We start from the raw sequence: 22,479 nt of genomic DNA on the forward strand, positions 1-22,479 counted from the left end.
TGGAGTCCTCTTGTAGCAAAGTAAAGTTCTGGTCTTTAAAAAGTCACTTATCTGGTCTTCATTGTCTTTTCTTTCTTTCTTTTCTTTTTCCCCCTGGTACTAGGGATTGAATGCAGGGCCTTGCATATATTAGACAAGCCCTCTACTACTGAGCTACATACACAGCCCTTCATTTTCTTACTTACAAAATATATTCATTTGTTTTTTCACTCATTAAATAAATAATCAATAGTTACATGCTGTAAGCCAGAAACTATGCTAGTCAATGGTGACAAAATAGTGGTTTAAAAGAAATCACAGTGCCGTGGTCAGACAGATAAGGAAAATAACAGCTACAAAGCAGTGAGCAGTATCTGCAGAAGGCACAGGGTTCCAGGATAATGAAGGATAGCACCTCAGATGCTGAGAGCCCTGGGAAAGGCCCTGTAGGAGAACTGATACTGAGGTTGAGTCATGAAGATGGAGGAGAACATTTGCAAGGCATGACATTTTTTGTGATAGCAACAGAGGATTACACTGCAGATTAGGAAGGGAGGAAGGGCATGGAGGAGGGGGACAATGGCAGATAAAAGGCGAACCATGAAGGGCCCAGAATGGCAGGTAGAAGACATGGCATCCATCTTTCTTGCAGGAATAAGAAACTATTAAGTCATTGTAAGCAAACTAGTTTTGAGTTATTAAGCAATTTTAAGCCATTCAATTCAGCATGGATTTACATGGTCAGAGTCATGATTTAGAGCTATTACTCTACTTAGACAAGGTAAAGGCAAAGAGACCAGTTGTTCAATGGCCACAAAAAATATAGATACAAATTGCCTAGGCCTCAATTAAGGAGGTAGCCAAGAGGATGAAGAGGAGGAGATGGAATAATAAACTACAGGGATACAGGTTGATTTAGGGATTGCATATATAAAGGGTGAAGGAGAAAAAAATCTAGAATTAATTTTAGAGAGAATTTTTGGGCACACTCCTTTTGTAGTACCCCTAGGAGACTTCCACATGGATAGTAAGCCATAAGATGTAGGCCTGGAACACTGGAGGGATATATGGGTAGAATTAAAAGTTTGGGATTTATTAATACATCCAACATAGTGATGGGGACAGAAAGAAAGTTGTTGAGAAGGTAGACTGAAGGGTTGGTGCTAGAGTTAGGAGAGAAAAATAAACGTTACTAAGTCATGAGAAAAGAGGGTTCAAAGAGAGAACCATCCACAGAGTGAATTCCTGTGTGACAATAAAGTAAGATGAAACCTGGAAGTTCCCAGGGAATCTAGCAACTCAGAAATGGTTAGTGACAAGGAGTCCACATCACTGGAGTAGCTTGGACACAGACCAGATTCTGGCAGGTTAGAGTTATTGAAAGCACAAGAGATGGAATCCTTTTTTCCAGAATCTTGGGGTAAATGAAAGAGATAAGTTAACTCTTTTGAACAAATATGTTCTATGACATTCTACTAATAACACAACTTTGTATGGAGAAGAGTGGATATGCTTCCCCAGTTTGCCTGTCTTACAACCAGCCATAATGTTAATTAAGCATTTGAGATTGAGCTTAGTCAGGCTCATAACAGGTTTCAACCGTTTGTACATGTGGCTTGGGGAAACCCAGTTGTTGGATGACTGTTGAAGATGCTCAGTTGGGGGTGCTCACTTGATCCTGCCCATGTAATAAAGAAGATACATAGTTACTTAAGATATAATTAGAATTTAGCTCGTTTTGAAGTAGGAGCGTGCACAGAGAGCTCTCAGCTGCCTTTCTCTCCAGGTTTGGGTAGTGATGATGGTGGTGGTGTAGGGAGCATGAACTGCCCCTACAAGTGCTGAAGCCAATCATTTTGAGCAGTACAAAGAAGGAAATTATTCTCCACAGGGGAGCAAAAGAGCCCTGAGGTCACACATAGAAGTAAAACTCCAGACAGAATCGGGACAGAAGGACAGGGGACAGTCCTCCTATTGTTTACTCACAGGTGGTCCTGGGGGTCCTGGTTTTCCTGGTGGTCCTGTTTTTCCTCGTCTTCCCTTGAAACCAAAGAAAAACAGATAATAAATGTTGTGATCTCACTTCACTATAATATAAAACAATATTAAATGGCAAAATAAAAACAGTAAAAATTAACAAAAGTTAAAAAAAATTCTAAGTCCATATGATTCTTAAACATCAGGGAATTCTAAAAGCTCTGGGTTAGTTCCTAATGACCACAATGAGAAATAAAGTACCTGAAATGAATACACCTTAATCACTGTCTAGCTCTACACTCGAGCAAGTAACGTAAAATATCTGAAAGATGACCTAAGATTGGCATTTTATCTGATGAATTTGCAGTTTAGATGAAATAATAAACGTATCTGTCAACTTAGGTTGTTGCTTCTCAAAGGGGGCTCAGAATTCTAATTTAATAGGAGCTACCTAAGGGTGAAGTAGGTCAATAAACATGCCTATTCTGGGGCTTTACTGGTTAGAAGCTTCTGGGGATGGGAGCTATGAATCTACATTTTAGAATTACTTCAGGTAATTCTTATGCTCACTAAAGTTTGAAAAGCACTGTGCTAAGACTTAATTACATATTCTGTCTGAAGCACATTAACTAGCTCTTTTCTTTCTTTTGGATGGTTAAGCTGTTTTATAAGTGAACTAAAATGTATAATTCTTGCATATTAATCTTCATTATTGTAACTGAATGTTAACTCTACCACTTCAAAACCAGCTAAATTCTAATTGCATCTTAAGTAACTATGTATCTAATATCATTTAAGAGCATCTAGTTACTTGTTATATTATTATTTTCTTAAACTTTTTTTTTTAAGAAAGTAAGCTTAGGTTTTAGAAATATACAATTTGAATGAGAAACATTTCTGAGCATGAATATCTTCATGCTAGTTCATTATTAATAAATATTTGGTCACCTTATTGATAGAATTTACACATTTTAGGGCTTAGTGATAAAACATAACAGCATTGGGTTGATCTTTTCAATGCTTTTTGGGAATCGTAAGCATAAACACAGAAAGGTCCTTTTTATTCATTAATTTTCTTACTCTGAAAGTGTCAGGCAAACTTACTTAATCTCCTGGCTTTCATCTAAGCTTGGGACGATATAGGAAGTTTAAATGCCAGCTGGGTCTGCACAGTAAACTTCAAGAGGTAAGCAAGCATATACTCTGCAGTGATTGGATGAGAAATGTGCCCACTGTTACTGGAGGCAAGTTAAGAGCATGCCACCAAGGATTTCTTCTCAAAACAGCACCCATTTTCATAAATCATCCTAGCTAATATCTACAGAAGAGAATTTAATTTTATAATGGGGGGGGTAGGAGGGGTTAGCGTTAGGGTTAGGGTTAGGTTTAGGGTTAGGGATAAGGAGGGTGGTAAGAATGGAGGAAGGAAGGACTGTATAGAGGGAAAAGAGGGGTGGGAGGGGTGGGGGGGAAGGGAAAAAAATAACAGAATGAATCAAACAACATTGCCCTATGTAAATTTATGATTTTTAATAAAAAAAACTTAAACATAATTAGAGGTGTTTTTATGTTCTTTCATTTTAGAGACCTAAACATTAGAGTTCTTTGGGGAACTATAAAATTGGAATGAATATACAGTTTGATATTCTATATATTTAATACAAGTTGTACACCATTTTCTATTCCTGTAGTTTACATTTTCTGAAAATCAATACATTGGGTCTTTTAGTAAACGTAAGTCAATTAGCTTTTGAGGACTAATCAATGATAAAATGTTTACTTAGAAAATGGAAGCACTGTAATTTATTAATTCATAAGAGCACAAAGAAACTAAATCAATGGTATCCAAGTAAGTGATTGGTTCTTTCTTTAAGCATGCATTACGTTGAGGTAAGTTAAAACCATAGGATCAAGTTCTGTTTACATTCCCCATTCTTCAGAGGAGACATGTGTATTGATTTGGGCAGGATGTGGGGAAAATGAGGCTGACTATTGGTCAATTTTTACCACAGAGTTAATGTTGAAGACAAATTGAGTGTCAGATATTGTAAAACAACATTGACATGTGTTAAGATGAGGAGCAAAAAGCATTCACAGTTCAGATCCTTGCATCTGTCTGCTGATTTACATGATCATTTAAGTCAGCCTTGCCACTGTCAAGTGTACTGATGTGTATGCCACAAGACTGCAGAGAGGGCTGAGTTCATTTACACAACCTTTCTAAGAGTGGATAGCAGGTAGAATATTTGTGAGGATTGTTAAGTTGATGGAACACATTTGTGCAGATAACTTCAACTAGCACGTATTTTCAATTTAAACCCCATTTCCAGGCCTGAAGTTTAGTAATACTTTGAAGCAGATTTGAACCATTTTTAAAGATGAGTTTTACAAAGCAACGTAGGCACTTAGCTGTGTCATCAAATATATCACAGAACCAGGTAAGGGACTTCAGAAATAGGTCTCAGTGCCCTGTTGAGGGCGCTGTGACAGCACAGAACAAGGATGGATGAAAGAGAAATAGGCACAAGCTCTTGAGTACAACTGGGCTTGAGAGCTCTATTAGAGGCCACAATTTCTATCATCATAATGGTTCAAGGCCGCTCCCAGACATTACCTTCCTTCTCCCTAGAAAGCTCCAGGAATTAACTCCCTTGTCTCATTCCCTGCCAGCAGCACTGAATATAGCTGCACAATCTCCTGCTCCTCCAAAAGTTCTCTTTCATTTAAAAGCATTAAGGAAAGGCAAGAGTTTATCTAAGAGTTAGCAGCTTCTTGGTAGTATGAATTTTATTATTTAATCAAGACAATTTGAAATATTCTATTCTTAATAATTATGTAAAGACCATAGGTAGAACCACAGCTCTCATTTTAGACTAAAATCAGATTCCTCCATTTTTCAGAGGAAAGTGTGATGTGTGAGTCCTTGCTGTCTTCCTCCCAAGTCTCTGGGAAACTGGACCAGGACATCTGGGCCCAGGGGCTGTTGACTGTGGAACAGGGAGAAGCCTGTAACGCTGGAGGAAGGAATGGCTGATGTTTGTTTCCACTGTCTCCAGCTATTTCTCTTCTTCCAGGGCTTACTGCAACCCACTCTAAAGGGAGGGAGGCAAAAAGTGGGAACTTGGATGTCAGTGGGGAAGGGTGACTGTTCTCAGGTGGCCTTTTGTTCAGAAGCAACTCTGAGAAAGGAGAGTCTGGCTAAAACTCCTAACATATGGAGTGCTGTTTTTCCAGCTTTTTTATAATTGGGCTGATCCAACACTTTCCTGAAAACTGAGGTATAAAGTACAAAACACAGATTCACCCGATTAGGTTGCCCTGGAAGCTCAGAGGTGTTCAAAATGTCAGTTTCCAGTTTGACAACGGTGAAAAGATGATTAGGCAACCATTTAGATATCTGCCTAAAGATCTCAACCCAGTGATGTTCAAACATGATCATGCATCCGGAGCACCTGGAGAGCTGGTTGAACAGACTGCTCTCCCCTCTCTGAGCTTCTGATTCAGTAGGTCTGGGGTGAGACCTGAGAATCTGTATTTCTCACAAGTTCACAGTAATGCTGCTGATGTTGTTCTGGGGACCACAGTTTGAGAAAGCTACAGCTCCTCTTTTACACTTAAAGTCAGGAAATTCTATGGAGCACCTTATATTTTGTAAATACAGCTCAGAGCAAAATGACTCAATTGATTTTGTGAGTATGTGAAACTCTGAGAATAAATTTTTCATTGTCAAGTTCAGAACCACCTGGACTGGAATCCCTACTTTTTCTTTTATTTAGCAGATTTCTGTGCAAAGATTGTTTTGCTGTGAAATGATACTTTATACTTTGCTACAGGTTTCCTGAAGGATTAAAAAAGGGATCATTTATAAAATTCCTGTCATGCGCACCCATTAGGACGGTTACTACCAAAACCGCAGACAAAAACAAGTGTCGACAAGGATGTAGACTGTCAGTAAGACTGTAAAATGGTACAGCTACTATGGAAAATATTGTAGAGCTTGTCAGATAGTTAGAGAACTACCATATGATCTCCCAGTTCCATCCCAAAAGAATTGAAAGTAGGGCCAAGAAGAAATATTTGCACGTCCATGTTCATAGCAGCTTTATTTTCAATAGCCAAGAGGTGGAACCAATTCAAATGTCCACCAATGGATGAATGGATAAGCCAAATGTGATCTTAAAAAAGAAATCCTGCCACATGCTATAACATGGAGGAACCCTGAGGACACTACACTGAAATAAACCAGTCACAATAAGACAAATGCTATGTAACTGCATTTATGTGAGATACTTAAAGTACTTAAATTTATAGATACAAAGCAGTATGGATGTTACCAGGAGGTGGGAAGGAGAAAGGGAGAGATGTTTAATGGATATAGACTTTCAGTTTTGCAATATGAAAATGTTCTGGAGATCTGCTTCAAAATAATGTGAATATACTTAACACTATGAGACTACACTTAAAAATGGTAAAGGTGGTAAATTTTTTATGTGTATTTTTTAACACAGCTAAAACAAACACCAGTCCTACTGCAATGTCTGGTACATGGTGAAAATAATAATTGTTAGTTCCGTTTTTCCTCTACCACTTTTTATCCAATTTTCCATTTTCTTCATATAGAAACATCTGATAATATTTAAAGGAAACTATCTAAAATATCTAGTTATCATCCTTTAAAATGCAATCAACTCTGAACTATGCATATGGAATATTTAAAAATATGTAAATTAGGAATCAAGATGCCCATTAAAAGGGGAAATGAAAAGCAATCAATTGTGATTTATTCATAGTATGGAATAGTATATAACAATTAAAATGAATAGAATTTAACCAAACACTATAAACTCTATGACTATTTCTCACAAGCATAATGCTGATCAATTTATAAAAGGAACAAAAACAGGCAAAACTAGTCTACACTATTAGAAGTTATAAAGGGTTATCCATATGGGGTGGGGAGTGACTGAAAGAAGTCATCAAAAGGATTTCTTGATGTTCCATTTCTTGAACTATATGCTGATCATACAAGTAAATTTATTTTGTGAGTAAGCAACAGTTGTACCCTTATGGCACATACATTTTAATGAATGCATATTATATTTCAATAAAACTTCCAAAAATAAAACCAGGAGAGTCCCATAATGGAATAATTGTATTTAAATGATCTAATGACTTCATCTATCTGCATCTGCAGTATTCAAGGTCGCAGAGGATCACTATTATCAGAAAAAAAAAAAACAAAACAAACAAGAAAATGCCAGCCCAAACAGACTATTTAAATAAATGACATCTACAAACTTTCAACAGTGAAAATAACCTGATCCTTCCAGGATGACTTGCAGTAACAGATCATGTGTATCTTAAATTAGACACTTGATTACTTGATTTATAAACACTTAACCCTCCAGGGGCATTACAAAATGAGGAATGCAGGGCTAGGGATAGAGCTTGGTGGTAGAGCATGTGCCTAGCATGTGCAAGGCCCTGGGTTCAATCCCTAGAAATGCACAATAAATAAATAAATAGATAAATAGATAAATAAATAAAAGAATGTGAATAGAAGATGATTGGTACTTATGTGACCTGTTTTTGTTTTTTGTTTTGGTGAGGCTGATAAGGGTAATCAGTAATCAGATTTAAATAAAGGTCATTGTGTAGACCCTAATCCTACAAGATAAAACACATGTCTCTGTAGTCTCTCTGAATTGCCAGGTTTTATAAATATAGTTGTTTCCTTTAAAATACTTCCCTGTTTCCATGTGTATATTTTTCATGCTCTTAGGCATCAGCTCAGCTTGAACAAGGTATCAAGGAAATGTCAAGGAAGAGGAGACAGGGCCTTGACTGGCACACACAACTGTGAATGAGGTGTTAATTACACAGGAAAACATTACAGACTATCTGGAAAGTTTTAGTTTTCTTTTTTTACATTGTGAACGGAAATAAGATTTATGACTGATGTTGTAAAGAGTTACCACATTTTGAAATCACTAATATGTGCAAAACTGGGAATGGAATACTTATGTGAGGAATGCATAATATCTTAAGTGCATTTTACATCTTAACAGATATTTAAAAATACATCTATGACAGCCACAGCACTCGTCATAAAGGTCTCGTTACTGCAGGGATCAGACAAGTGGCTCTTGTAAGGACATGGGAAGAGGATGTAATTCAGTAAGCGCAAACAATTTGAAATGGGTTTGGAACACAGGAAAGATGACTCCACACTGTTGCCTTCTTCATCTAGGTTGGAATCTTAACATTTTCAAATCACTTCATAATTTCCCCATCCTTCTGTCCCTTTCCTTCCTTTTCTTTAAAAGACTTGCATTGATAACTAATGTGCCTTTTCAAAAAAAAAAAAATTAGGAGTTTGTGACATTATTATCTAACCCCTCTGAGCTACAATTAAATAAATGATAATCTAAATAAAGTAACACTTCACTGAACAGAATTAAAGTTTGCCTGATTGAATATTCTGATAATTCACAATTTAGGTTACTTTGCTGCTGTAATTGCTTTCTTTTACTATTATTATTTTAGATTGATGCATAATATTTGTACATATTTATGGACTAAAGTACAACTTGATATATAATACATGCAGTGATCAAATCAGGATAATTAGTATTTCTATTTCTCAAACATTTATCATTTCTATGCATTGGAAAACTTTAAACTCTTCTAACTCTTCTAGATACTATAGTTAGACTATAGTATAGTATCTTCTAGATACTATAGTAGACTATAGTTCCTGCCTGAGCTATCAAACACTAGAACTGATTTCCTTCCATCTAACAGTATTTAGTACTGAGTTATCCAGCTCCTCTCCAGTTCTCTCTTTCAGGCACTCCCTAGCTTCTAGTGACCACTATTCTCTACTTTTATGAAATCAACTTTTTTTTTAAGCTTTCACAATGAGTAAGAACATGTGATATTTTTGTGTTCACACAATAAAGTCAGACTTTTTAAGTGCCTCATTTGCTTATCATTTTTTGTTTGTAATTTAGGTCTTCCAAGTTCTCCCCTGCTTGCCTGATTTCTGCTTGTCTCACCTCATGCTCAACTCTGACTCTGCAGGCCAACCCAAACTTTCCATTTAGATTTGTTGGGATGCCCTAATTACCCTGCCAAACCACCAACAGCCTCAGTCTCAATTTCTGGCTCTGTTTTCTATGTCTATCAGGTTAATCTTTGCCAACACACTTGACTCATCTTGGTATCATGAGTGGGACAGCAGTAGGGTGTGTCTAAACAATTTCCTGAACATGCTGTGATATATTTTAAAATCCCCATACTGCATTATTAGGGTGGAAGCTGTAAGTGCACTGTAAAAATGTTCTTTCCTACATATCTGGAATGCTCCTAGGCTGGAGAAGGAAGCAGGTCTTACACATTGCTTTGCTGTCTGAGAACTATGCCAGTCTGCTTACACATCTCCAAAACCAAGCACATTTATAAATAATGCCTCATGAATGTAGAATTTTATCTTTCACTTTTAACAAGGGAATTGTTATACTTTTAGAGCAGACAAAATAAAAATGTAGAGGGACAAATAATGTACATAATTCCAGGGGTTGGGGAGGCTGAGGCAGGAGGATCATGAGTTCAAAGCCAGTCTCAGCAACTTTGCAAGGCACTTAGTAACACAGGGAAACCCTGTGTCTAAATAAAATATTTTAAAAAAGGGTTGGGGATGTGGCTCTGTGGTTAAGCACCCTTGAGTTCAATACCCAGTACCAAAAATAAATAAATAAATAAATAAATAACATCTTATTTAGTAGAAATAAAACAAATTCCAGATAGGTCAGAGTCTAGGCCAGTAGAACAAGAACATTACCAGTCAGCATGGAAATATGAAGTCATTAATGATATTTCATAACTTGATTTCAATTAATGTAAAGTTACAGGATATATTTTCAATATTTTTGAGTTGTACACTTTAAAAGACATATATTTAAGGCTGGAATTTCAGAATTGTGTGTTCAATCTGAAGAACTGAATTGACTAGTAATAGTCAAACCCATAGAAACACATTTGCAGTTAATCAATACATGTTTGACAAATGAAAAATAAAAACCAGAGGATCCCTAAGATCAAACTGTTAATAGTCATCTAAATTCAAGATTGTTGCACAATTCTCAATTGAGGTGAATTTAATGGATTAAATTGCATTGGATATTTAAATTTGACTTCAGAAATAAATCTGATCAAAGTTAAGCGAGTACATGTTGTTCAACAAAAATTTATTGTCTGTGTTTTAAGTACTGGTGTTAGGGGAAAAATATTGAGATGACTAAGACCTGTATCTTGCCTTCAAGGCAGAAGAGAGGAGGGATAATTACAATAAGATTTGGATAGACTTGTTTGTTTGGCTATAGGTGAACTCAGGAGTTCCAGTGAAGACAAGTAAGAATTAAGTTCCTTCTCAAAGGTGCTTCCTTCTAATCACTCTCCTCAGCTTTTCCTTTGGAGCAGAGGGGTCATGTGGATGGGAAGGAAAAAGGCAGAAAAAACACTGTATATCCTCAACAAGATGGGAATAGAACACTCTGGAAAGTTCCCTGGACACTTCTGCACCAACATGTCTCAGATGTGTGTATCCTCTTTACTCCTCTTTTCTCACCAACTTTAGATCAAATGTGTTCAGAAGGCATTTCCTAGCCTGTCCCTCCTTTTGCTTGCACAATTGATTTAAATAGTGGGAAAATATATTGATGATCTTCAAAAACTGAACATCTGAAGATATGCCATTGCACAAATACTGAATTTTTTTCTTTATTAGAATGCTACTTTTCATTTCCTTAAACTTAACATCTAATGTCAGTTGAAACCATAACTGGATAAAAGCAATGTGGACTCTACTTAATCTACCTTGCTAGGCTCCTGTCAGTTCCAATCCCCAGAATAAGACAGAATTTTATGAGAAGACTGGTAGTGCCCCAGTGAGCTTGTCAGCCCCAACTGTGGATCACTAGCCAGATTCCTTTTACATCTCCTTTGACTTTTCCTCTGTTCTCTAGGGAAGTGTCCATTAGTCAGAAATCCCCAACACATCTTGTTCCCAGCATCCTTGCTACATCTAGTACATATGTACATACATATATAAAATTTATACAGCAAAGTTAGCCTTCCAAGATACATAAAATTTCCATTGTGACTTTTATTGTGATTTTTAAACTCATTTGTTTACCTGCTGTCACTATAATTTTTAGAACATTTTCTTCACTTTCAACCAGCACATACTCTGAGTCATTAATTAATTCGATAAACACTCATGGGGTCCCTAGGATGGGTAGGTATTTTTGTATGTTTTGGAAATACCCTGAATCCTATCCTCACAGAATTTATATTCCAATAGGGATGATAATAGTAGTAAATAACACAAGTCCCCTAGTACCATCCAGATACCATCCAAAATCATTTACATATATTTAATTATTTAATCTTCAAAATTTCTTTGAGGATTCCCATTTTATGTGGAAAAGAGTGACAAAGTAACTTCTCCAAGGTCATATGGCTAATAAATTATGGAGTTAGGACTTGAATCTGAACAACCTGGCTGAACACTCTCTGATTATTACCATTACGTTGTACTTAATTGCATATCTAATAGCTAAATCAATTAAGATATGAATTTTTGAAGGATAAGAATTATCATAGGTTAAGGTAAAACTGCCACAAACTCATCATTTAATATAGAAGCTCAATAGAATGATTTTAGGTTATCCTACTTAGATTGTTTATGAAAGCACTTCCTTACATTTGTGCAGACAATCCAGAGTTATGTGTAAGATATTTTCTTGACCTTTCATCAACATTTTATATTATTGAAAATAATATTTTTTTTTCTGATCTTTATCCAGGAAAGACATATGAGGAAGTGAGATCTATTTCATCTCTCACTATGAACAATGGTTTTCAAAATAGAGAAAGCTACGTAGTGTAAGTAATCCTATAAGACTTATACAAGGATATTAATAATTTAATGAACTCATACTCAGGGGGAAAATGTTCTTGAAATATGTCAGAATGAATTTTCAAGGGAAAGACCTAATTAGCAGTGTCTGAAGCATATGTCATCACACTTAGAAAATAAGAACTAGTCCCTGTGGACAGAATGGTAAGTTAGATTTCAAAACGTTAACTACTACAGTTAATATGTATGATTAATGAGCAATATGTCAGTTGGCTGGCCTAAGTCAAGTGAAAGACCTTACAGGGAAAAAAAAGTTAAAATCAGACACAGAAATATGCAAATGTAATTTATAGTCTCATTTGTATTATGATCAAGCAATAGCTTAGTGTCCTTATGGGAAATGAAGCCATAGTTTAGACATCTTTTAAGATACAAGATAAAAATTTACAAAGATGCCCTAAGATAACTAAAGGTCCCAATGACATCACAAATGAGAATGCTGAGAGGCTAATGAAAGAAAAGCCCTCAATCCTGGATCATGGCTAAGAAACCAACAACTGAAAAAAGTATGAATTTAAGGAAAGTTATCCATTTTCTTTCCCTAACATATTTACCAGATGATTATTTGGAGAAAGTCATATAAAAGAAACTTGTTTTAAATCCATTCCAAACACAAGTAGATGAAATCTATTTGTTGTCAAGACCTTCAGAGGCAAAAAGAAAAGCCCAATCACTTTATGAAACTCTAAATGTAAAATTACATGGTAATATTCACATGTTCATTTGGATGGTTGTAATCCTGAAGATGGAACTTTGTTGTAAATCTTTCAGAATTATCAATAACTAAAACTACAAGAGTTCATGTGGCAAACAATCGAAATTACAGATTTATTTATTATCTTAAGGAGAAACCACCTGCCAATGAAGGACACAAGTGAGAAGAAAAATAAAGAAACACAAAAAACCAGAAAATGTTGAATCAGTGATAAACCTTTGTGTACTTATTAAATACAGGTTAGATATTAGAGTTAAAAGAGAGAATTACACACAGATCTCACCTATGAAGGGCTTACAGCCTGGTGTTAGAATATGTCTCTGTATCATTCACACTAAAAGATAAGGCTATTTAAAGAGACCCACAAAAAGGGAATTGTAGCTCAACATTATTTCCAGGAATTACAAGTTACATTGAACTTGAACATACATGAATGGCTTTGGATGTCTAAAGTAGCCGTGTTCCTATTTACACATACTTTGAATGTATAGTGTACTTGTTGCCTAAAGTCACGTTCTACATTTTAGAAAGGTATATGTTAAATTGAGGTATATATAGATTCTGTTGTATGTTTATGACAAATGTAATTGCTCATTGGCTTAATAATTAAAAATAAGATGGAAAAGAATGTACATTACAAGAAGCCAGAGAACTGAACACCAGAACTTTCTCTTATTCATTAACTTATAAGCAAACCTGACCAAGTCACATAATAGCTCAGCCTCAACTGTTTCCACCTGAGGAATCAAAAGGAAATAAAAACAAACCTGTCTAAAGATGGTGGGCTGGTGTATGTGAATATCAATGAGGTATTTACTTTAAAAGAAATATCTAAATTTTTAAAGAGATTTCTGTAATTTCCACCCCATCCTTAGACTGTAAACTCATTTGACTCTCCAGAAATATTTACCTATTCTGCCAAGAAGGGTCTTAGCTTTCCCAGAGGAGTGAAATTGCATGTAGGCAAGGAGAAGGTGGTCAAAAACATTCACATGAATATATGTATACCACAGTTTCTTTATCCATTCATCAATTGAAGGACATCTAGGTTGGTTCCACAATCTGGCTATTGTGAATTGAACAGCTATGAACATTGATGTGGCTGTATCTCTGTAGTATGCTGATTTTAAGTCCTTTGGGTATAGGCCAAGGAGTGGGATAGCTGGGTCAAATGGTGGTTCCATTCCAAGCTTTCTGAGGAATCTCCACACTGCTTTCCAGAGTGGCTGCACTAATTTGCAGTCCCACCAGCAATGTATGAGTGTACCTTTTTCCCCACATCCTCGCCAACACCTATTGTTGTTTGTGTTCTTGATAATCGCCATTCTAATTGGGGTGAGATGGAATCTTAGGGTAGTTTTGATTTGCATTTCTCTTATTACTAGAGATGTTGAACATTTTTTCATATATCTGTTGATTGCTTGTACATCTTCTTCTGTGAAGTGTCTGTTCATTTCCTTAGCCCATTTGTTGATTGGATTATTTGTATTCTTGGTGTAGAGTTTTTTGAGTTCTTTATAGATTCTGGAAATTAGTGCTCTATTTGAAGTGTGTGTGGCAAAAATTTTCTCCCACTCTGTAGGCTCTCTCTTCACATTGCTGATAGTTTCCTTTGCTGAGAGAGAGCTTTTTAGTTTGAATCTATCCTAGTTGTTGATTCTTGCTTTTATTTCTTGTGCTATGGGAGTCCTGTTAAGGAAGTCTGGTCCTAAGCCAACAAGTTGAAGGTTTGGACCTACTCTTTCACTGTGGTATATATATACAAAGGAATATTACTCAGCCATAAAGAATGATAAAATGATGGCATTTGCAGGCAAATGGATGAAATTAGAGAATATCATGCTAAGTGAGATAAGCCAATCTCAAGAAACCAAAGGATGAATGATCTCACTGATAAGCGGATGATGACATATAATGGGGAGTGGGAGGGGGGCAAGAATGGAGGAAGGAAGGACTGTATAGAGGGAAAAGAGGGGTGGGAGGGGTGGGAGGGGTGGGAGGGGTGGGGGGAAGGGAAAAAATAACAGAATGAATCAAACAACATTGCCCTATGTAAATTTATGATTACACAAATGGCATGCCTTTACTCCATGTACAGAGAAACAACATGTATCCCATTTGTTTACAATACAAAATAAAAAACATTCATATGTAGATCAATGAATCAATTACATTCCTGCAAGATACCTATGAAAAATTAACCCCAAATGTTCTATTTTCAGATTAGCATTATTTTTATTACTTTTTTTTTTTTTTTTTTTTTTGATGCTGGGGAATGAATCCAAGGCCTTGCCCATGCCAAGCACACACTGTACCACTGAGCTATACTCCTAATCCCTAATTAGTATTATTGAGGCCAGCTTATTAGCCTAAGATAAAGGCTTAGATAGCATATGTCAACATGGATAGGTTAAAGGCAAGAGAGGTCACGGAAATGGTTTTCAAATAATGGTGGGCTGCAGTCACCAGCTATCTTGTTCTTTTCCCCTCTTGGCAATGGTAAGGACTGAAAGGATGACTGTCAGGGTTAGAAGTGAAGTTTTCAGAATCGAACAGTATTTTACTGGAAGAGGTCGCATCCATAGTGTTATCCTCAGTGTTTAATGAAATGAATACTCTAAATTTCACAAGGGACAATGAGGACCCTTACTCAGTAAAGTTGAATCCCTTATAACAACCTGCCTGGCTGGGTTCAACCCAGCCCCATTGACTGATTTCCTCTCTTCTCTTATCCCATTCCAGCTACACTGGCCTCCTGAAGCTCCTTGAAATTTTTGCCTCAGAATTTTTCACTTGCCACTGCCTGGGAAATTTCCCCAGATTTTCACAGGTCTGTTCTCTCACCTCTATTAGATCATTGTTCAAAGGTCATCTATGCATGAGGCCCTCTCTGACAATACTCCTTATTCCCTTCCTCTGCTTTCTTCCACTTGGATGCACATTACCATAGAACAGACAAAAACTTATTTATTATTTTACTGTTTGTCTCTGTTAAAGAATGTGAATTCACAGGGGCAGAGATTTCTTTATGTCTATTGCAGAGGTTGGGAAACTTTTCCTATAAAGTGTAAGATAATAGATATTGTAGACTTTGTGAGTCGTATAATCTACACAACTATTCATCACTGATAGAGAGCACGGAAGGATATAATATAACCAAAAGGGCATGAATGTGCTCCAATAAAACTTTATAAAAACAGATTGTAGACCAGAGTTTAGTCTAAAGTATTTATAACTCTATCCTCAGTGTCTACAACTGTGCCAGGTAAACAACTGGTTCTCAATATATATTCTTGCTTTTGGACTGAGCTAATAACTAAAATGGAATTCAGTGTAACTTTTTGAAAAGGTACAAGAGAAGTGAAGAACTTGTACCAATGAAGAGAACACTGAGATCACATTCATAGCTATACTTTTAGACAAACATCAAACCAAAACTGTGAGATTAATTATGTCTTAAGAGTTTTTTAGAGTCTAATAATATTTGTGCTGTTATTTTGTTAATGCTGTAATAGACTACATACACATACAAAACTTTGTAAGTAGCAAAATAATTTCAAACTTATTTTGCTCAGAAAAATTAAAAAATTCAGATATATAAAAGGAGTAACCTAGCAAATGATTATTTTCACACAGCATAGAAATAGCAACTGGCAATAATTTGCAATATTCTTCCAAGTCCTTTTTTTTAATAAACAAAATGTTTCAGGTTAAATGAAAATTCTTTTTGAGCATCTCTAGTCCTATTTCCCTTTCCTCTCCAAAGGGGTAACTACCGTCATGAGTCTGATGTTATCTTTCTGATCCATGATGTTATTCTTCTGATCTACATAATTTGAGATGTATATAACATGTATCTTTTTTGTTAGTTTAAACACCTGTCCTAGGGTATATGTATCTGTAGTTCATTATTTTCAAATCACTATTAATGTTGAATTTCATTGTGTATAGATAGCATTTCCAAATGAAAATATTTTGAAGCACAAAAATATAGAAATAGAGAAATTGCAAAGCCATTTATCATATTATAGGGCAAAGTCAATTATTTTTTGAGATTGTGTATACTGAAGTCTAGTATTGCTTGTCTTTTACCCAATAAAAGAATTAAAAACCTAAGGAATTCAGTTATTTATAATCATTCTAATTTTCTCTGCTAGAAAACACAAATGTCATATAAATGTCAATATAATTATTAACATATGGGCAAGTATTGCATAACATAACTCACTTCCAATATTTTAATTTATCCAGCTCAATTTTAAAACACAACATTGGGTATCAGATGGGAATTCTCTCCAATAACACAATAATAGCAAATATTTTAAAATGGAGTTTAAAATATAAACTTATATAGTTGAAATTAAATCTAGGTACACTGATCCAAAGTATCAGTTTCTTAGAGTCTTGAAATAGAGTATATGTTGGTGCTTGTAATGGTGACCTTACAAGTACTTTGACATATTTCATAACATCAAGAAATGGAAGGGTAAATAATGAAGAATCCCTATGAAGTATCTGCAGTTCACAAAACATTTTAAAAAGTACCATGTTATCCTATGTTATAAATAGTTTAGTTTCCACATGCTTCTGGTTTTACGAGCACATATCTGATGGCAAAGAAAAGAAACTCGGGACTGTTTTAGAATATCATTAGAATAAAAAAATTGTTTTTTTTTAGGGGGACAAATATACTAAATACTTATTTCCCTAGCAGTTTATTAAATGGGAAAGTCCACCAAATGGCACTTCCATAGGATGATACTAACTGAGCCAAAAGGCAGGGTCCAGATAGCATATAAGGTTCATCTGTGCTAATGAGGAAAAGGCTTTTGAAAGCTATAGCCTGAACTGAGGCCACAGTTGGTCAGTGGGGCTGTGGTTAGTTGGCTAGGCTGGATTTCATCCAGGTAGCTGTTGGAGGATCATACTTCTTTAGAGTACAACCTGGGTACTTGTGGTAGGTAACAAATACAGAAAAATCTCTGAGATTCTAAAAGAAATACTAAAATTTCCATGGTTTTAGTGCTAGAGAATTTCATTGTGCTCAAATACTAGAAGTTAGTATTATAATATAATATTAGCAAGTATGAACATTTGCCATATTAGTATAGGCCCTCTATGGCTACTTTACATATATTTCCCCAATCATTGCTTTGGGCTTTGCATCATTAATTATCATTAATATTATTTTGATTGTAAAATGGAAGAGCTGAGACTCAGAAAGGCTAGAAGATAAATTCCCTGGGTCATTGAGCCAGGCCTTACCTAGAAGTCTCCATGACTCCAAAATCCATGCCCTTAGAGAATGTGCATTGGTAAAGTTATACAGAGATTCACATTTTGTTAATAAAAAAGTCAAGGAACCAGGTCTTCAGACAAGCCACTTCTTCCATTGGCCTAGTTGTTGGTTGCTCTGGCTTCACCCACACCACCCTACTTAAAGCACAGGGAGCCTTTCTGAAATTTTGCGGTTTTTTTACTAAGTAAGCTTTAGCCATGCCAAAATTAGGTATATTCATCCTACCTAAAAAAGGAAGAAGAAGGAAACAAAACAAAACAAAAATCCAAGCCTGGCAGTGTAAGCCTAAATTCAGCCCTGGAGTTAGTTATCTTCACAAGCTCTTCCCTGGAAGCCTTGAACTGTGTCTTATTGTTTGCCTGTCCTATGTCTGAATCTATCACATAATTGCCCTTTATGCTGAGCTCTAAGATATTTTAGCTCTGAGTGGCCATACAGTAAATCATCTGTTTAATTCCTTTGTGTTAGGTGGATCTTCAGATCTTTAAAAAGTATGTCAGACTATTCTTCACACTTTACTTATTCACTTTCATTTTATGTTCTTTCCTGCAAGAGTGAGGGAGGGAATGGCTTTTTCCTCTTAGAATATTTTCAGAGATTCCCTTTACAAAAATCACTTTCAGCCCCACTGGTTGTCTTGCCCTATGTATAGACTCTGGAGAACTATTCTAGGTACCCAGGAATAAAGGAGAACAGAGAGTGAAACACGTTAGCCTTACTTTAAATAGAAAATGGCTGTCTGTGTTCTAAGCCCTGTCAGAATACATTGCATAGCTGAGAACTCATTGCATATTTACTGGTTAATTCTGAGAGTTGCCCTGGCCAAGTGCATTTTTTTTTTTTTTTACATTATTACAAGATTTGACAATTTGAAAAGCTAAACTAGCAGAAAAGGAATTCCTTCTAGTAATGAAAGTTTTTGTGGTTATAGTTTTAGCTTATCTAGAACCAATACAGCTCATATCAGAGCTTCTCTAACTCAGTTGTGAGGGACTGGTTTTTAAAATTTCCATTCTGTCATGGACCAGTACTTTTATAAAATACAGTAAAGGAACTATTAGAAAAAAAAAAAAAAAAAGGAAAGTAAAAACATACAGAGTGCAACTCCCAATGTTTATTATTTGATTCAGCAGACATAAAATTATACTTTAATAAACGTAAACAAACGGGAAAAAGAAAAAAGGAAAAAAAATTACAAAATCTGTAGCCATTGTTGAAAGTGTGTATATTGGCTAATAAAGATTCTCCATTATATTTGTAAATTTTATCATTTTGCAATAATAATAGAACAAAAAGTTATGAGTGAAAGTTATTCTCACATTAAGTACCTGTATGCACTCTTTGAACAAATAACACATATATATATGTGTGAAGTTTTTGATGTAAAAAATGAGTTTGCTTCTTGATTGCTATCATTTCTAACCTATGCTGAATTATAACAACCCTTCTTATATGGGACAACTTTTATCTAAACTGCTTCATAGTTTTGTTTTAATGACATTCAGTATAGCAATAAGTTTAACAGTATGTTGAAAAGATTGGGAGAAGATATTCTGAACTAATTTTAGCAGGCTCAGAAGAATATTCTTTATAACTGTAATTTTAAAAAGTGGAGCGAATGATGCTGTATTTAAAAAATTCATCTTCAATCCTTCATTAGTAGCCAGTTTCAGCAACCTACCCTATGCATTTTTTATTATATTTAAATTATCTCCCAATAAAGTAAATGAATCTGGCTTCTTGGAATTCTCAAAGATGAATCTTCTTTTGCTGGAATATAAGATTTGAAACATTCAACCAGATTTTAAAAATCCTTGATGATAACTTTCACAGATGTTTAATATCCAGATCACCACTTATTTTCTTGATAATTATTATAAAGTCATCAAAATATATTACAGCATTCTCTAGAACCTTCAGTTTTTGCTCTTTAGTATTTTCCTGCCATTGAAAAATATGTCACATTCTTTCTTCAAGTGGAAGTTTTGATATTTGATAATACCAAAAATACTGAATATATCAGTGTTACGGTTTGGATGTGAGGTGTTCCCCAGAAGTTCACATGTGAGACAATGCAAGAAGATTCAGAGGAGAAATGACTGGGTTGTAAGAGTCTTAACTCAATCAGTGATTTAATCTCCTGATAGGGATTAACTGAGTGGTAGCTGAAGTGGTAGGGTGTGGCTGGAGGAGGTGGGAATTAAGGCATGGCTTTGGGTGTATATTGGTATCTGACCAGTGGAATCCCTCTCTCTCTGCTTCCTGATGATGTGAGCTGCTTCTTTCTTCCACACTCTTCCACCCTGATGTTCAGCCTCACCTCGAGCCCTTAGGAATGGAGCCAGACTTCTATGGACTAAGCCCTCTGAAACCGAGAGCCCCCAAATAAACTTTTCCTCTTATATAATTGTGCTGGTCAGATCCTTTTAGTCACAGCAGCAAAAAACTGATGAAAACAAATCAGACAAGTAGGCAAGTTTGTCTGTCCAACTGTTTAAATTTCATTTTTAGATGGATAAGTCCTTTTCTTAACTTGAAGGAAAATGGGTTCATTCTTTATTCTAACATTCTTGAAAAAAATTTCCACTTTATGGCAATGGAACCTTATTATGCAATAATATTTGTTGGCAGCCACTTTCTATATAATCACCAAAAATGTCAAATTTAACAATCTTTACAAATTCACAATTTTTATCATGTCATTAAACCTACTGCTTGGTTCAGTGGACATTTCTTTGTTGCAAGGCTTTCTTGATAAAGAAAGTCATGTGCTACATTCTGGGGCAAACAGATCCCTTAATGTGGGTGACTAATTCAGGATGTTTTCCTATTGCTGCAGCTTGCACCATCAGAATATTCCTGTATGAGAACTGAACTCCAAACTATATTTCTTGACAATGTGATCCTTCAGAGTTTTCTACAGTGCAGAGCTAGTTACAGTTGTAGGCAAAAAAGCTAAAGAAAAAAATTCTTTAATACTCCAAAGAATTGTCACATGAATGTTGCCAGTGCATTTATCAAGGTACAGTAAACATATTTTGCTACCTTTATTTGTTTCTCAAGTTGCTATTAGTTAGTTTTTGAGCATGTCAAGCAATGGAATCTTTTCTACATATTCATTTAATATTTCTAAGTAAACATGTCTGATGTCATTGGTCACAATTGCCTCAGTAATTGTTATGTTTAGTCTCAGCAATCTAAAGAACTATTTCATAAGGCATCTCTAAAGCACAAATGCTTAAATATGCAGTATTGAACATTTGCTTTAACTGGTTTTTTAAATTAATGTTCATTCTTCCAAAAATCCCTTTGGTTTTGAACCCATTTATGTTTTGTGTGTAAATGTTGCTTATAGCTTTATGGTTCAGTTGCTTTATCAGCCAGTATACAATGGCAAATAACATGCTGAGATTTAATGCTTTGCCATCAATAACTGAACTCAGTAGGTAAGTGATCACATGTCTTAGTAAAATTAAAATCAACTATTTTGGTTTTCATTTCTTTAGATTCACTTCCAAGATGCTTATTTAGTTTATTTCTCTTGTTACAAGATGTCCAAATGTTTAGTGAAACTTGTTTTGTCAAAAGTTAGGGTTAAAAATAAGTTTTCCTTCTTTACCTTGATTAAAAATGTAAATAAATTAAAAAAACCACAATCACATCCTCCAGATTCTTGCAGAATACAGTTTACAATCTCACTTTAAAATGTCACAGGTGATGTGGTCATGTGTTCGTGACTCAGAGGCAACTTGACTCTCTCTGAGTCCCACAAAGGATGCACCATGGCCCATTCTACCTGGCAAGTTCATGATCACAGGCTGATTTACACAGAGATACCAAACTGCTATATATAAACATGTATTTTCACTTTCTGTACTTAACACAGTCTGGTAGCAGTACTATAGTTGAACATGATTGCACTACACTGAATTGATGATTTAGAGACTCCTGTCTATTTAGAGGGGATGATCCTCTCAATTCCTCTACTTCCTCATAAATTTCTTGAAGTAGTTGGAAAATAGTCTGTATTATGCTTTAAAAGAAAGCAAGCACAAGGTAAGCTATGAGGAAAATAGATAAGGTCAGTCTGTTTTCCTCTGTCCTTATCCCTGGTCTTCTTTCATTGTCCCATAGTTCTCACAGGGATTTTGTAGGCACAGTGTCCATGGTCCTCTTTTGCCTTTGGTTGACTCTTCCCCATGTAATTAATGGTGGTTTAGCTCATTTGCAATATCTCTAGAAAAGATATTTTGTAATAGAACCAAACTAAGGTTATTAAGCCATAGGATTATTTTTTAAGTCTGTCTTTAAAAAAAAAAAAAGTCTATAAAATGTTTAAAATCTGGTCATGAGCAATAAGATCTGTTCATCTTCCTAACTGTAATCATGCTGAAAGATATGCCTTATTGTTGGAAATGAGGTGGCAAAGGAAAAAAAAAAAGAGAAAAGAAACAAATTGTTTTTAAGAAAACTCATTTTAGGTAATTAGATTTGAAATTGAATAGTGAAATATAAAAAAAGAATATA

The 22,479-nt window shown here is 35.4% G+C and overlaps 1 protein-coding gene across 1 annotated transcript in view; it reads right to left on the minus strand.

Annotated features, from left to right (window-relative positions):
• COL19A1 (collagen type XIX alpha 1 chain) overlaps nucleotides 1-22,479 on the minus strand; it is a 331,364-nt gene that overhangs the window by 109,742 nt on the left and 199,143 nt on the right. Inside the window, exon 17 of the mRNA XM_079146513.1 lies at nucleotides 1,966-2,019. Within this exon, the coding sequence (XP_079002639.1) occupies nucleotides 1,966-2,019 (54 nt within the window). The remainder of the gene's footprint in view (nucleotides 1-1,965; nucleotides 2,020-22,479) is intronic.

Source organism: Sciurus vulgaris (genome assembly GCF_902686455.1).
Source record: "Sciurus vulgaris genome assembly, chromosome: 7".
NCBI classification, from domain to species: domain Eukaryota; kingdom Metazoa; phylum Chordata; class Mammalia; order Rodentia; family Sciuridae; genus Sciurus; species Sciurus vulgaris.